Here is a 14798-nt window from a genome sequence, read left to right as displayed (position 1 = left end):
AAAATGGTAGCCCCTTCATAGTTGGCACCAGAATTCCTCTTAGGTAAAGATTTAGCTTTGTTTAGATGAAAGACCATTTTACAGATGAAAAAACTGAGGCTGAGAGAGATGAAATCATCTTTGCCCAGAGACACACAGCTGGAAATGGTGAAGCTTGGTCTGAAAGGTGGAGGTGTGATTCCAGAGCCCAAGTCCCTAACCCCTACACTTCCACTGCCACCACTTTGTCCTCTAGGACGTTCTTACACCACGCTTGACGGCTCCCAGATTTGACTTGGTGTCATCTTCTCCAACCCACCCCCCACCAGCCTTCTCAGATACTCCATTTTTCAAACTGATGACACCTCTAACACCATGGCCTCCTGTCCTCATGATTCCATGACCCCCGTCTTCCCTTGTGTCAGTCATTCAATAGAATGGCCACATCTTAGAATGGGTTGTCCCTGAGGACCGTCATATCTCAATTTTCCAAATTCCCGTTGTGATCGTAACTTCCTCTATCCTTCCATCTTTCCCACTTACTCACATGTATTTATATTTTTAGTCCTTATGCAAGACTGGGATTTGAGAAGATTACTAGTATCCAGAACAGGGCTCAGCAAACTATAGCCCATGGGCCGAATGTGGCCCATCACTTATTTGTATAAATAAAGTACTAGAATCCAGCCATCCGTGTTTCTTCACATACTGTCTATGACTGCTTTCATGCTACAATGGTGGAGTTGAAGTAATTGTAAGAGAGACCATATGTGGCCTGCAAAGCCTAAGAGATTTACCCTGCTCTACAGAAAAAGTATTTATTAAAAGAAAAAGTACTACTGGTGCCATGTTCTTAGGGCAAGCCCAAGGCTCTGATCATGTTAACCCTCATTCTCATTGGTGCTGGGGAGAAGTGGGTTTGGCATCAGAGGAGGATGTGAAGGGAGAATGAGGCTGAGGTAAGGGAACTGCTGGTGAGTCATGCACATTCAGAGCTGGGTCTCAGGGTGACCAAGGTCTCCCCAGCACCATGAGGCTCCTCACTTGGGTCCACACTTGCTACTCTCTCCTTGTCCTGGGGCCATTTTCCTTTCATACCATTTGAGTTTCTCAGCATGATCACATGAAAACTCAGTCTCCCCCACTGTCTGTCACTCCAGCCACCTCCAGTGGAGAAGAACACCCCTCAGCCCTCCGGTTGACTTTGCCAGTTAATAGATATCTCCTTGCCCACGGCACATCCATCATTCAATCAAGCGGTCACGAGGAGCTTTGAAAAATCTCATTGTTTCTTTTCCTTTTAATTTTTTATCATGGAAAATTTCAAAGATAAAAAAAGGAGACAGAAAACAAAAATGAACCCATGTCACCGTCAATCAGTTTCAGTTATACTGTTCTGCATGTCAGTTATTCGATGTCATTCCCCCCACCCCTGTCCACAGACATCATATCATTTCATATTTCATTCATAAATATTTTAGCATGTTTCTCTAAAAGGTAATAACTTTTTTTAATCATGACTATGAAATGATTATCATACCTTAAGTAAAAGAATAATAATTCTTTACATCATCAACTATTTATTGAGCATTCAAATTTCCAATTGCCTCCTAATTTTTCTTTCTCTGAATCATGATCCAAATAAGATCCACCTATTGAAATTTCAAAAACCATATGGACCCCTACCATCCCCATTTTAGTGTCTCCAAGTTTGGTACATTTTTTACTCCCAAAGTAAACACATAATGTAGTGTTTCTCTCTCTTTCTGAAAATTGGTTGTTAAATTATTAACAGAATTTTAAAAATATGGTAGTTTTTGAGAAAAACCCAAGATATACTTAGAAAAGTTAACCATGTTTTCCCTTTATTTAAGATCCCCTAGGCCCAGTCTAGACCTTTCACTATATTAGCTTTGCTAGTCTTCAACCCTGATTTTACCCAACCATCTGTTTTCTCCACCCCCTTTCCAGGGTTGCAGAGGGTTGCTGGTAATAATCACATAAGCAGGTTGTTTATATGCACCACAAATTCAGGCCATCAGCTGGGCCATCCCTATTTATCCCTGGTTGATTCCCTATCAGTTTCATGATGGCAGCAGCTGCAGCACCCCCTCTGTCCCCCACAAGCCTCCAGAACCTGCCTGGCCTCCCTCTCAGCAGATGTCTCCACACCTACACAAACAACCAGAATGACAGGACCCACCATGAACTTGCTCAACTTTTCCGCTTCTACCTCAAATTTCCTTTCACTAGTAGTTCTGGTCTCAGAGGAAGACATACATCTTCTTATATCTAATATATGTGTATACATACATAGAAAAGTCTCTGAAAAGAAGTTCACTAAAATGTCAACAATGGTTAGATTTGGGTGGCGGGCTCTTAGGTGATTTGTACCTTTTTCTTTTTGCTTTTCTGTTTGCTTTTACTTTTTTCTCTGAGTATGTATCATTTTTGCAAAACCCATAATACCATTTCAAAATGTCAGTGATCCCCAAGAAAATGTAGGTGATCCCTATGAGTGAGGGACTTTCAATTTTCCCATATTCTCCATTGCCCTTTGAAGTAGGCAATGGTGCCTAAACATGTCCCCATCATAATTCCTAGAACCTTATGTTACCTTTACAATGGCAAAAAGGACTTTGCAGATGTGATTAAATTAAAGACTTGAGATGGGAAGAATGTTCTGAATTAGCTAGGTGAGCCAATGTAATCATAGGAGTCCTCCTTCACAGATGAAGAGGGAAACAAAAGAGAGTCAGAGAAATGTGACTAAGGACACAGGATCAGAGATAGGCAACGTTGCTGGCTTTGAAGATGGAGGAAGTCACCATCAGCCAATACAGAAAGCCTCTAGAAGCCACAAAAGGCAAGGAAATGGGTTCTCCCCTAGAGCCTCTGGAAAAGAATGCAGCCCTGCCTACACCTTGATTTTAGCCCAAGGAGACCCATGTTAGACTTCTGACCTCCAGAACTATAAGATAAAACTTTGTCAAAGCCACCGAGTTTGTGGTAATTTGTTACAGCAGCAATAGAAAACTAATATACTCCTATTCCCTCCCTGCTGGTCATTCACATCAACATAAAATCTAAGTGGAAACACTGACTTGCTTTGCAAACAACTAGAAAACTAGCCATGGTCACCACTGTCAACCACGTGACTTAGAGTAAGTGCCTCCTTCACTGAACCTCTGGAACCAACTCTGGGGTACTCCAAAGTTTGGCTGTGGGCCATCTCAGCTCGATCTGTACATCTGACATGGGAACCTTGATTCCAAAATCAACATTTCTCTCCAGACCCCACTTCTGAGCCTCAGGCCAATGTTACCAATATGGATGTCCTAGAGGCACCTCAATCTCAATGTGACTGAGATAGAAATCCTCCTCTTTATCCTTCAGCCTGCTTTGCTGGCGAGGTCTTTTTGCTTCTATCATGGGCCTCCCATTTGCCCAGCAAATCTCGCCTTTTCAGGCACACCTCTTCTCCACCCCCAAACTCATCCTGTGCATCCATCCACTCTACCCATCCCAGGTACCTCCTTTTCCATTCCTGTTGTCCCAGTTCAAGACCTGGGGGCTGTAACCAGGTTTTCCCCAATCTCACATATCCCCTGCATTCTTGGGAGTTACCTTGCCAAAACAGCCTGCTCACATTACACCTCTGCTCCAAAATCTTTTGATATGCTCTCTCGCTTATGGAATAATGCCCAAACTTCATTGGTTTTACTGAAAACCAAAATCCACCCTCTAACTCCCTTCCAGCCTTATCTCCTACCTCATCCCTGTACCTTGGCATGCTCTGTGAGTCAGCTACACTGGTTTCCTGTGGCCTGGACCAAGTCCTGCCTTCTCCTACCTTCCTGCCTTTGGCCTTGAGTACCCTTTTCTGCTGTATCTCTCTGCCTAAGCCCACAGTGTCCTTTGATGGCAATTGTAGCCACTAGTAAGCCATATGTTACTACAGGCTGGCCCTGTTTGTGATTTCATTTGTAGGTGCATCATTTTGCTGTGTCTTCCTAATTTTACTAACTCAACATTTTATTAATGAGGATATGGAGGCTTACAGAGTGACCTGCTGTGGTGCTTTTAAAATATGTCTGCACGTGGTTTGATACTCCTCCCTTCAAAAGGTGGAGCCTAGGTCACACTCCCTTTGAACGTGGTACTTGAGCTGTACTTAGAGACTCACTGCAAATTAACTAACAGAATGTGGTCGAAGTGCAGGTGTTTGGCTTCCTAGATTGGGTCACAAAAGGCCCTACAGCTTCCCTCTTGGTCTCAAGTCTCTCCTCCTGAAAGAGGCGTCACCACATTGTGAGGACACTCAGCAGCCCATGGAAAAGCCCATGTGGAGAAAAACTGAGGCCTTCAGCCCCCACCATGTGGGGAAGCCAACTTGAAAGTGGCTCCTCTGGCTCAGTCACACCTTTGGAAGACTACGGCCCCTGCAACGCCTTGACCATGGCCAACGAGGGACCTTGAACCAGAAGCACCCAGCTGAGCTGCACCTGAATTCCTGATTCAAAGAAACTGTGAGATAATAAGTATTTATTGTTTCAAGCCACTAAATGTTGGGGTACTTTGTTACACGGTAAAAGAAGCTAAGACACCTAGGGTCACGAGACTAATAAGTGGTAGAATAGAGATTTGAATGCTGGTTTGTCTGTCCCCAGAGCTCATGCTCTTAAGCCCAATCCAAAGCTGCACGAAGTGCTAGTTTATATTTTGCTTCCTTTATAAAACACTGACATAGTCTTCCCTCAAAATTCATCTTCCTCCAATCTATACCTTTAAGCCCTATCCAAAATGCCCATTTATTGTGCCCCCAACAATCACCATATTTGCCTAAGACCTACCTCACTTTATCTGCAACTTCCCAGCTCTTTTTAGCTTTAGTACCTACATCTTAGTGTTGTCACTAAGATTAAATGAGTAATACGTGCTTAGCAGAGGGATGACTAAGTTATACTATTTATTACCTCAAGTATACTATCTATTACTAGTATAATATAATTATACTATTTATTCAGACACAGCATGTCTTCTGCTGTAGGGATGAAGTCTCAACTCTGGCTGTATATTAGAATCACCCAGGAAGCTCTTTAAAAAAAAAACAAAAACAAAAACAAAAAACAACAATGCCTAGGCAATAGCCTGAATTAAAAGGTCTCATTTAGGAAGTCTTGGGTGAAGCCAGGCAACAAAAGCTCTCCAGATGACTTTGAAGTGCAGCCAGGGTAGAAACCCACTGGATTAGGTCAGAGGTTCTCAACCTCTGGGGCTACTTTATTGGCTCCTTGTCCCACTCAACCCTTCATACCTCTGACATTTGCTAGTGTCTGGAGATATTCTTGATGGTGATGGCTTTAGGGAGGTGCTATTGGCATCTGGTGGGTGGAGGCCAGAGAATCTGCTGAACATTCCAGAATGCACACACCAGCCCCACATCAGAGAATTATCTGGTGCCAACTGTCGATAGTGCTGAGGTTCAAAAACCTGGATTAGATATTGTTTCCCAGCTCCTACCCTCGTTCCTACTTGTCTCTGACTCATCTGGTCAAAAATATCTTTGAGAAGGATACAGCACCTGAGTCCTTGCCTCTCAAAACCAAATCTGGGCACCAACCAGCTTGACCACTGCCTCAACTGGGCTGGCTCCAGGTCTGTCAGGAGGGTGTGTGAATGGTCTTGTGCTTCCCCATTTCCCTTCAGTGCTTTAACCTATATTACAACACTCACTACAGGAACCATAGTTAGTTGTAAACATGTCTCTCTCACCCCCACAGCCAGAGCCATATTTGATTCATCTCAATTTATTCCACAACACCGGGCTCTGTGCATTGCACGTGGTAGGTGTTCAATAAATAATTAACATCAAATTAGATTAATATAATTTAAAGTTTTAACATGCTTCTTGGCATCTCTTTGGAAGGTTATGGAAATAGAGAGTAAAAATGCCAGTTAAGGTGAGAGCTCTTACGTTTCTGTTCTTGTGGAGTTAAAGTGAAATGATTGCTTTGGCTACTTCTCAGTATATTTATATGAGCTGCCAGCAGAAGTTAGCAACCATTTTAAATTAAGATATTTGTATAATAAATGACTAGGGATTTGAGAGGACTCTTCTTTGAGAAGTTCTCATATCTTTAAGATTCTTTCTCATTGGTTATTAGAAGTGGGAAAATGTTTCATTTTCAAGGCAAAGCAACAACTTGGAGAATGATACTGAAAATACCTGGTCTTAGAAAAACAGGGGGTGCCTGAGTGGCTCAGTCGGTTAAGCGTCTGCCTTCGGCTCAGGTCATGATCCCGGGGTCCTGGGATCGAGTCCCGCATCAGGCTCCTTGCTCCGCGGGAAGCCTGCTTCTCCCTCTCCCACTCCCCCTGCTTGTGTTCCCTCTCTGACTGTGTCTCTCTCTGTCAAAAAAATAAATAAAATCTTTAAAAAAAAAAAAAAAGAAAAACATGCAAATCTTCCACTTATTAATCATTTATACTCAATACATTATGGGCCTTCCATTTTCATAGTGGGCAAAATTAGGCATAGGTTTAGAAGCTAAATAAAAAAACAAGGTTTTCCAATATCATTCTCCTTTCAATGTGTAGCTGATCTCAGATTTTTAAAAAACTGGTAATGGGGTGCCTGGCTGGCTCAGTTGGTAGAGCAGGCGACTCTTGATCTCAGGGTTATGAGTTCAAGCCCCACATTGGATGTGGAGATTACTTTTAAAAAACTCTTTAAAAAACTGGTAATACCTGAGGTACATTTAATTCTCAAAATTAAGAAAGTCGGTCAAGAGTCTATTCAACTTGGCATTCTCAAGAAGGGTAATTTAAGTAAAAAACAAAAAGTGTCATTTGAGGGTTAAGGGTCTAATTTAAGGTCTTTTATTTGGTTTAATATGAGGTTTTGCAAGGCTCACTTAATTTTTTTTCCTTTTTTTTTTTTTAAAGATTTATTTATTTGACAAAGAGAGACACAGCGAGAGAGGGAACACAAGCAGGGGGAGTGGGAGAGGGAGAAGCAGACTTCCTGCTGAGCAGGGAGCCCGATGTGGGGCTCAATCCCAGGACCCTGGGATCATGACCTGAGCCAAAGGCAGACGCCCAATGACTGAGCCACACAGGCGCCCCGGCTCACTTAATTTTCTAATGCCTCAGTTTCCTGACATTGTTCTTGCGAAGGGCTGGCATGAGAACATTTCAAAGCAACAGGTTAAATATGTATCATTTTCTCTAAATTGAGCTATCTTTCTTCTACCTATGCCTTAAAATAGTGGACCACTGCTTAAATGTCATCTTCCAAGTGAGATCTTTCTTGACCACCCTATGCAAAAATTAAGCCCCTTCAATACTCTGTATTCCCCCCTCTCTGCTTTATTTTTCCCTATAGCACTTGTTTGTTTATTGTCTGTCATCCCTCACTAGGATATAAATTCCATTTAGACAGGGATTTGGGGCCACTTTGTTCAATGCTTTACCGCCAGCACCCAGAATGATGTTTGGCACATCGTAGTACTCAATAAATATTTATTGTATGAATGAGTGCATTATGCAAATTTAGAAATGAAATATATTATAACACCATCAAAGGCATGAATTAGATGTAACTGAATCAACAGGGCTAGATCTCAAAAGCATATACTTGAGTCAAATAAAAGCAAGTTGCAGAATAATGCATAAATCTCCTCATCTGCAAAATAGGGCTGGTAATGGCACTGTTATGAGGATCAAGTTAGTTTATTAGTGTTAAATGCTGAGAACAATGACACAAGCATTCAATAAATGTTATTTGCCATCATCATCATTACATTGATGAAAATTCACTCACAGCAGCAAATAGTACTACTAATTTTTATGATATAATCTAATTTTACATAAACAACCAATTTTAAGAACTCTGGAAGGATGCACTATAGACTAAGCTGATTACTTTTGTGAGGAGAGAAGACTCATATTAGAATGATGGTCAAAGACAGTTTTAACTTTATCTGTCATGTTCTAATATTTTAAATGTAGAATTGATGCATACAACTAAAAATTAATATTTAGAAAAATTTAGTCATATTTCTTGAGACATAACCTCTTGAGAGGGGGTGGGGAGGGAGGGAGAGATAATGGAGAGATGAATTACTTAGGATAAGAATTTTTAAAAGTTTTCTACTTTATTTCTGAAGTGCTTCTTGAATAATCACCACATGGATAGGATGTTCTTAGCCTAGACTGAAAATAACTAGAGACAAGAGCCACAAATATAACTGACCTGGAGTGCTGGGTGGACTACATGAGTTAGTTGGATTGGAGAAAACTATCATTTTTTTTTTTTTTTGGAGAAAACTATCATTAACACAATCTTAAAATAGGAATAAATTATTTGAGGCCTTGTGTTGGTACTTACTGATGCTTTAGCCACTGGTCCACAAATGGAATGGAGAAGAATTCTGTGAAAGCCTCCCCTATCCTCTTTGGATTTTGACTGGTAACGATGCCATATGTTTGATTGATAAGAAAACAATAAGCAAAAATTCAAGTCAATTGTTGCTATTCTGCTTGCAAATTAACACTATTGAATCCTTAGGGTCATTGAATATTCAAAGACATGCAAAACTTACTTGTATAACCACTCGGTCAGAAAATCACAGGCAATGAATTTGGTTCTTTTTCTCTAAAGAGAAAAGAGAGAAGAGAGAATTAAATTATACTCTTTGTCCACATGTCTGAGTAGGACAAAGGAAGAGAGGTTAATTGATTTTTTGTGTTAGCTGGTCTACGGCCATACCACCCTGATCGCGCCCAATCTCGTCTGATTTTTTGTGTTAGGTGAAATATGCATGAGCCTTTTATGAGGTTTATAAGTATATCAACAAACAGTAAATTGGGGCGATGCAAAGACTTCTGAAGACATTTCTCTAGTCTTTGGACAAGCATATTTTCTGACAGCAGGGACTAATAAAAGTGCATATAGTAGGAGACTTACTACATGCTTTTGGAATTGTCACAGAAGGATTTTATTTAAATCTGGACCTTGAGGAGCACATGGACGGTTCAGTTGGTTAAGTGTCTGACTCTTGATTTCAGCTCAGGTCATGATCTCAGGGTTATGGGATTGAGCCCTGTGTAGGGCTCCTCACTCAGTGCAGAATCAGATTGTCCCTCTCCCTCCCCCTCTGGCCCTCCCCTGCTCTCACTCTCTCTTTCTCTAAAATACATAAATAAAATCTTTAAAAAAAATCTAGACCTTGATTCTGAATAACTGTATTTACTGCCCTCCCCTGTCCGCTCAAATCCTCAGAACAGCAGTACTTCAGGTCTGGCTACCCTGTTCTGATGTGGAAGCCAAACATGCAAGCGCCAATGGCCAATGTGGCCAACCTGGCCAGTTGTCCACCCAACAGCCACTCTCCACTTCATCCTTATAAACAGAAACCTCATTGACAAGCAGCCCACAGGGGGGAAAAACTGTATTTTCCAGCATCCCACATAGCAAGGAATAGCCATGACGCAGTTCTGCCCTATGAGATAGAAATGAACAGGTCTTATGGACTTCTGCAAAAGTCCTGCTTTCTTAATTTCTGCTGTCCCCTCTTCCTTGAAGTTTCCTTCTACTTCTTTCAGCCTGGAACACAGATGTGTGTCTGGAAGTGGAGCAGCACCTTTCAACCATGAAGCCAAAGCCACATGCTAAGAGTGGTAGGGCAGGGGGTTAGAAGGAGCCTGGGCCATTGAGGACTTCCTTAAGCCTCTGTACCAGCTTGGGCCTGACCTACTCTGAACATCCTGATATGTAAGGGGAAATAAGTGTCATTTGGTTTTTCAACTAAATTTTCATTACATGCCAGTGAATGCAGTCCCTAAGAGATAGATAGATAGCCAGTAAACCACAAGAGAAAGAACATCCTAGAGCACTGGGGGAGAAGGCATGCTAAGAAGGCAATGGGATGGACCACCAGGTATCATGTCTCCTGGATCCATTGAAAGTCCTTGTAACCCAAACAGAACCAGTCAACTCCTTTAAAAGAACTGTTATGGAAACTGGGAGATAGAGGGTTGCTACCTCTCCTTTTAAGATAACAGGGGCTAAGCAATGTCCACAATAGCCAAACTATGGAAAGAGGCAAGATGTCCATCAACAGATGAATGGATAAAGAAGATGTGGTATATATATATATATATATATATATACACACACAATGGAATATTATGCAGCCATCAAAAAAAACACCCCTGAAATCCTGCCATTTGCAATGACATGAATGGAACTAGAGGGTATGCTGAGCGGAGTAAGTCAATCAGAGAAAGACATGTATCATATGATCTCACTGATATGAGGAATTTTTAATCTCAGGAAACAAACTGAGGGTTGCTGGAGTGGTGGGGGGTGGGAGGGATGGGGTGGCTGGGTGATAGACATTGGGGAGGGTATATGCTATGGTGAGCGCTGTGAATTGTGTAAGACTGATGAATCACAGACCTGTACCTCTGAAACAAATAATACATATACGTTATTTACGTATATAAATACGTAAATTTATATGTATATAAATTATACATAACGTATAATACATTATACGTTAAAAAAAAAAAGATAGTAGGAAGGGAAAAATGAAGGGGGGGAATCGGAGGGGGAGACGAACCCATGAGAGACTATGGACTCTGAGAAACAAACTGAGGGTTCTAGAGGGGAGGGGGTGGGGGGATGGGTTAGCCTGGTGATGGGTATTAAAGAGGGCACGTTCTGCATGGAGCACTGGGTGTTATACGCAAACAATGAATCATGGTACACTATACCAAAAACTAATGATGTAATGTATGGTGATTAACATAATAAAATAAAATTAAAAAAAAAAAGATAACAGGGGCTAAGAACCAAAAGTCCAGAGGTGTTGGTTGCCATGTGAAAAGATCCTTCCCAAGAATGTAGACAATACAGAATCTGCTAGAAATTCTCTCTTTTTACCTCCAGGTCTACCCTTCTCCACCCTACTCTGTGCCTCAGGAGGCTGATTTTATGGTTCACTTCAACCAGGTTCCCTTACTCACTAGGTGGGTCCAGCCAATGAGAGTTACCAGCAGGAGATCCGAGACAGGGAGGAGAGAAAGGCAGGGTGCCATGGATTGAACTGTGTCCTCTCTGACCCAAATTCATATGTTGGAAGTCCTAACTTCCAGTACTTCAGAATGTGACCGTATTTGGAAATAGGATCACTACAAATACAACTAGTTAAGCCCAGCCACCCCTGAAGGACACAGCAACTCCAAAGAAAATGAATAAATTTGGGGTTCTATTAGCAAGGAAGCAGGGAGATGCTGCTGGCTAGACCATCAATGGCAGATTCCTAACAATATTGTACTAGACCCTGGATTCAGCCATACCCAAAGCCCAAATCCTCTGGCTGATGTCCTCAGGTACATGAGCCAATATATTTTTTTTTTATTAAGCCAGTTTGCATTAGGTTGTTTGTTGCTTACAACAGGAAGAGTTGTAACTCCTATTCCTTTCTTCTCTAATCGGCTAACCCCCACTTGTCCTTCTAGATGCCTCCAGGAAGGCTTTCTGAGCAGACTGAAGCCTCTCTTCAGTCAGTAGGCTCCCCCAGTTCCCTGTGTGCCCAGACAGAACCATAATGTAACTGCTGGCCCACATATCTATCTACCTCACTGAACTATAAACTTTCCGAGGACAGGACATATGTCTCTTTTCCTTATATTCTCAGGACTTAATTGAGTGCCTTGCATGAAGTAGGTGGTCAATGGGTGGTGACTAATTCAACTCGCCATTCAACTCTCAAACATCAAAGCAAGAAAGAACTCATTTACAAGAATTCTGACATTTAAAAAGAGGAATTGCTGATATAATTCTGGACAATTTCTCTTCATTTTCTTCTCATAATATTTTACCATGAAAATTTTCCTACTTTTTTTTCTTTTTTTTCCCCCTTCACTTCAAAATAGCCAGCTCAGTTTTATAACCTTAGATAAGGTTGAAAAGATGGGTTGTGAAATTGATTCTCACCAAAAAGGAAAATGCTGCTTAAGATTTTTTACTGAAAACTTTACTCCAGCTGTTAGTAAATAATATATGGTGGTGCCTGAGTTACTGGAGGTTGTTTGCAGTCTTTTTTTTTTTTTTTAAAGATTTTATTTATTTATTTGAGAGAGAGAGAATGAGAGGGAGGAGGGTCAGAGGGAGAAGCAGACTCCCTGCCGAGCAGGGAGCCCGATGCGGGACTCGATCCCGGGACTCCAGGATCATGACCTGAGCCGAAGGCAGTCACTTAACCAATTGAGCCACCCAGGCGCCCTGTTTGCAGTCTTTTACCACCTTGATGATTTATTAAAAAATTGAAATACTCCTGGCCAGGGTAATAAAATTAAATGTACCAGCCCATGGAATGGGGTTTCCTAAGCCTGCCTTGCAAAAATAGGTTATCCCTTCAAAAAGCCATCTTTAACCAAAATAAGAAAATACTTATACAACAATGCAAATATGTATCTAGCATGAATTGCCATATAATAATTTAAACAATTCAGCAATTGTAAGATGGCAGTGTCTCTCTCTCCCATCCTACAAAAGATGCATTGTTCCCCTGGTATTTACCGCACCGTTTGGTGGTAAAGATTTCTTCTACCAAGGGAATGCAGCTTGACTTTCTCTATTAAACAGACTTTTAAAATAGCCAAATGGTCTGATGTATGAAGGTCATGCAGACAGATTTAATCACTTTTGATGCAAAGAAATAAAATGGAAGAAATTGTGTTTTCCTTCTGTTCTGGGCAAGTGTGGACGTGCCATGCATACTCAGACACATGGAACAGTGGGGATATTGTTCAGCTGTTGTTTAGTTTAAAAATTATCTGCCGGGGAGCTGAAAAAGAGAAGGGAAAGCAAATGAAAAGTTGTGGTGAGTGAAGAGATAAGAGAGGAAGTAATCGAGAGAAAAATTAAGGAGTGAGATTAGGAAAGTGTGGGCAACCAAGGTTTATGTAATGCGGAAAATACACTGAGTTCGGGATTGTTAAAGGGTGAGTATGTGCAAGCTTGGGCAAGCAGAGGAAACAGTTAAGACAACCTCAAACAAGGTTAAAAAGCAATTTTTAAAATCCAGAATTAAAAGGAAAAAGACTGGGGCGCCTGGGTGGCTCAGCCGTTAAGCGTCTGCCTTCGGCTCGGGTCATGATCCCAGGGTCCTGGGATCAAGCCCCGCGTCGGGCTCCCTGCTCGGCGGGAGGCCTGCTTCTCCCTCTCCCACTCCCCCTGCTTGTGTTCCCTCTCTCACCATCTCTGTCTCTGTCAAATGAATAAATAAAATCTTTAAAAAATAAAAATAAAAAAATAAAAAATAAAAGAAAGAAAGAAAGAAAAGGAAAAAGACTAAATGTCAAGGGAAAAGACATCATCACGTCATCATGAGTCAGCAGCTTACTTTAAAATGCATCCAAAAAACAAGGTAGATGAATAGAGGGGTGGACTGATGGATTGGTGGACAGATATGCAACCAAGCAAATAAAGCAAAATGGTATAACTGTAGAATCGAAGTGGTAAATATGTGGGTGTTCCCTCTGAAATTCTTTCAGCTGTTCTATATGCTGGAGAAATTTTGTACTGAAGTTCAGGGAGGGATTGTGGCAGTGGGGGGAGAACATCATCATAAAAGACTGAAACCCCACAGGTAGAAAAGACAGAACCTGGAGTTCAATCCAGTGGTCATATTGGGTACGTGTATAGGAGGCAGACTGGAGGTGCAGAGACTGGGGAGAGAAACTTCTAGCATTGGAAAGGCACCAAATCTGCATCACGTAATGAATGTAACTGCACCCCAGAAAGGTCATAAGCACATGTTGTGAGGTTAGTGAATTGGAGTGTGGCTCGCTATGGCATTGTGTTCGCTGAGACTCTTCGGGTTTGCAAGGGATGGAAATATGCTTGAGTTACCTTGGTTACTGGGGTTTTCTTACAAATCAGTTTAGGATAGATTTTGCTGCAACAAACAAGCTCTGAACCTGAGAAGCTTGTATCATCCACAGTTTATTTCTGACTCGTGATACATGAACATTTCTTTTTTTTTTTTTTTTTAAGATTTTATTTATTTGACACAGAGAGACACAGCGAGAGAGGGAACACAAGCTGGGGGAGTGGGAGAGGGAGAAGCAGGCTTCCCGCCGAGCAGGGAGCCCTATGCGGGGCTCGATCCCAGGACCCTGGGATCATGACCTGAGCGGAAGGCAGACGCTTTAAAGACTGAGCCACCCAGGCGCCCGATACATGAGCATTTCAATCAGCTATGGCTCTCTGCTCCATGTTGTCTTTACTCTGGGACTCAGGCTGACGGAGCAGCCTCTCTCTGAAATATCACTAGTTATCATGGAAAGTGAAAAGACTATGGTGAACCATGCTTTGACTCTTAGAGCGTGTGTTTGGAAATGACGTATGTCATGTCCATACATTGCTTTGACCAAAGCAGTCACATGGTCTCTCCATTAGAGAGAGCCCACAAACATTTGTGAACACTAATATATTCTATCTGGCACAGGGGCATAATGTAAACGCAGAAGGAGTCGAAGGAAAATGGGAATTCCTCTGACTAGGGGCAGGTCTCAGGGAGAAGTGACCAGTGTCCACAGCTGTTCAGGGCACAAGTCGGGCTAACCACAGTAGCTTCGTCCATCAGTAGCTTTGGGGCTCAACAACAGTTCTTGTTCTTGATCTATGTGGGACTTGGCCCTTTGGCATCACTACTCCCCAGAAGGAAGAATCTGATTGGGCTGGTAAGGTGGTACGACTCAGGATAGGCCATCCCTATTGGGCAGAACAATTGTTATCAGAT

General features: G+C 41.9%; 1 protein-coding gene across 1 annotated transcript in view; it reads right to left on the bottom strand.

The window, feature by feature from the left end:
- Positions 1-14798, bottom strand: part of IQCK (IQ motif containing K) — a 128771-nt gene that overhangs the window by 82642 nt on the left and 31331 nt on the right. The window contains exons 5-6 of the mRNA XM_035022388.1: positions 8586-8638; positions 8372-8449 (exon numbers count right to left, since the gene is read on the bottom strand). Of these exons, the coding sequence (XP_034878279.1) occupies positions 8372-8449; positions 8586-8638 (131 nt within the window). The remainder of the gene's footprint in view (positions 1-8371; positions 8450-8585; positions 8639-14798) is intronic.

This window comes from Mirounga leonina, unplaced genomic scaffold (genome assembly GCF_011800145.1).
Source record: "Mirounga leonina isolate KUSES-001 unplaced genomic scaffold, KU_Mleo_1.0 Mir_175, whole genome shotgun sequence".
Classification (NCBI taxonomy): domain Eukaryota; kingdom Metazoa; phylum Chordata; class Mammalia; order Carnivora; family Phocidae; genus Mirounga; species Mirounga leonina.
This window is presented reverse-complemented; position numbering and strand designations above follow the sequence as displayed.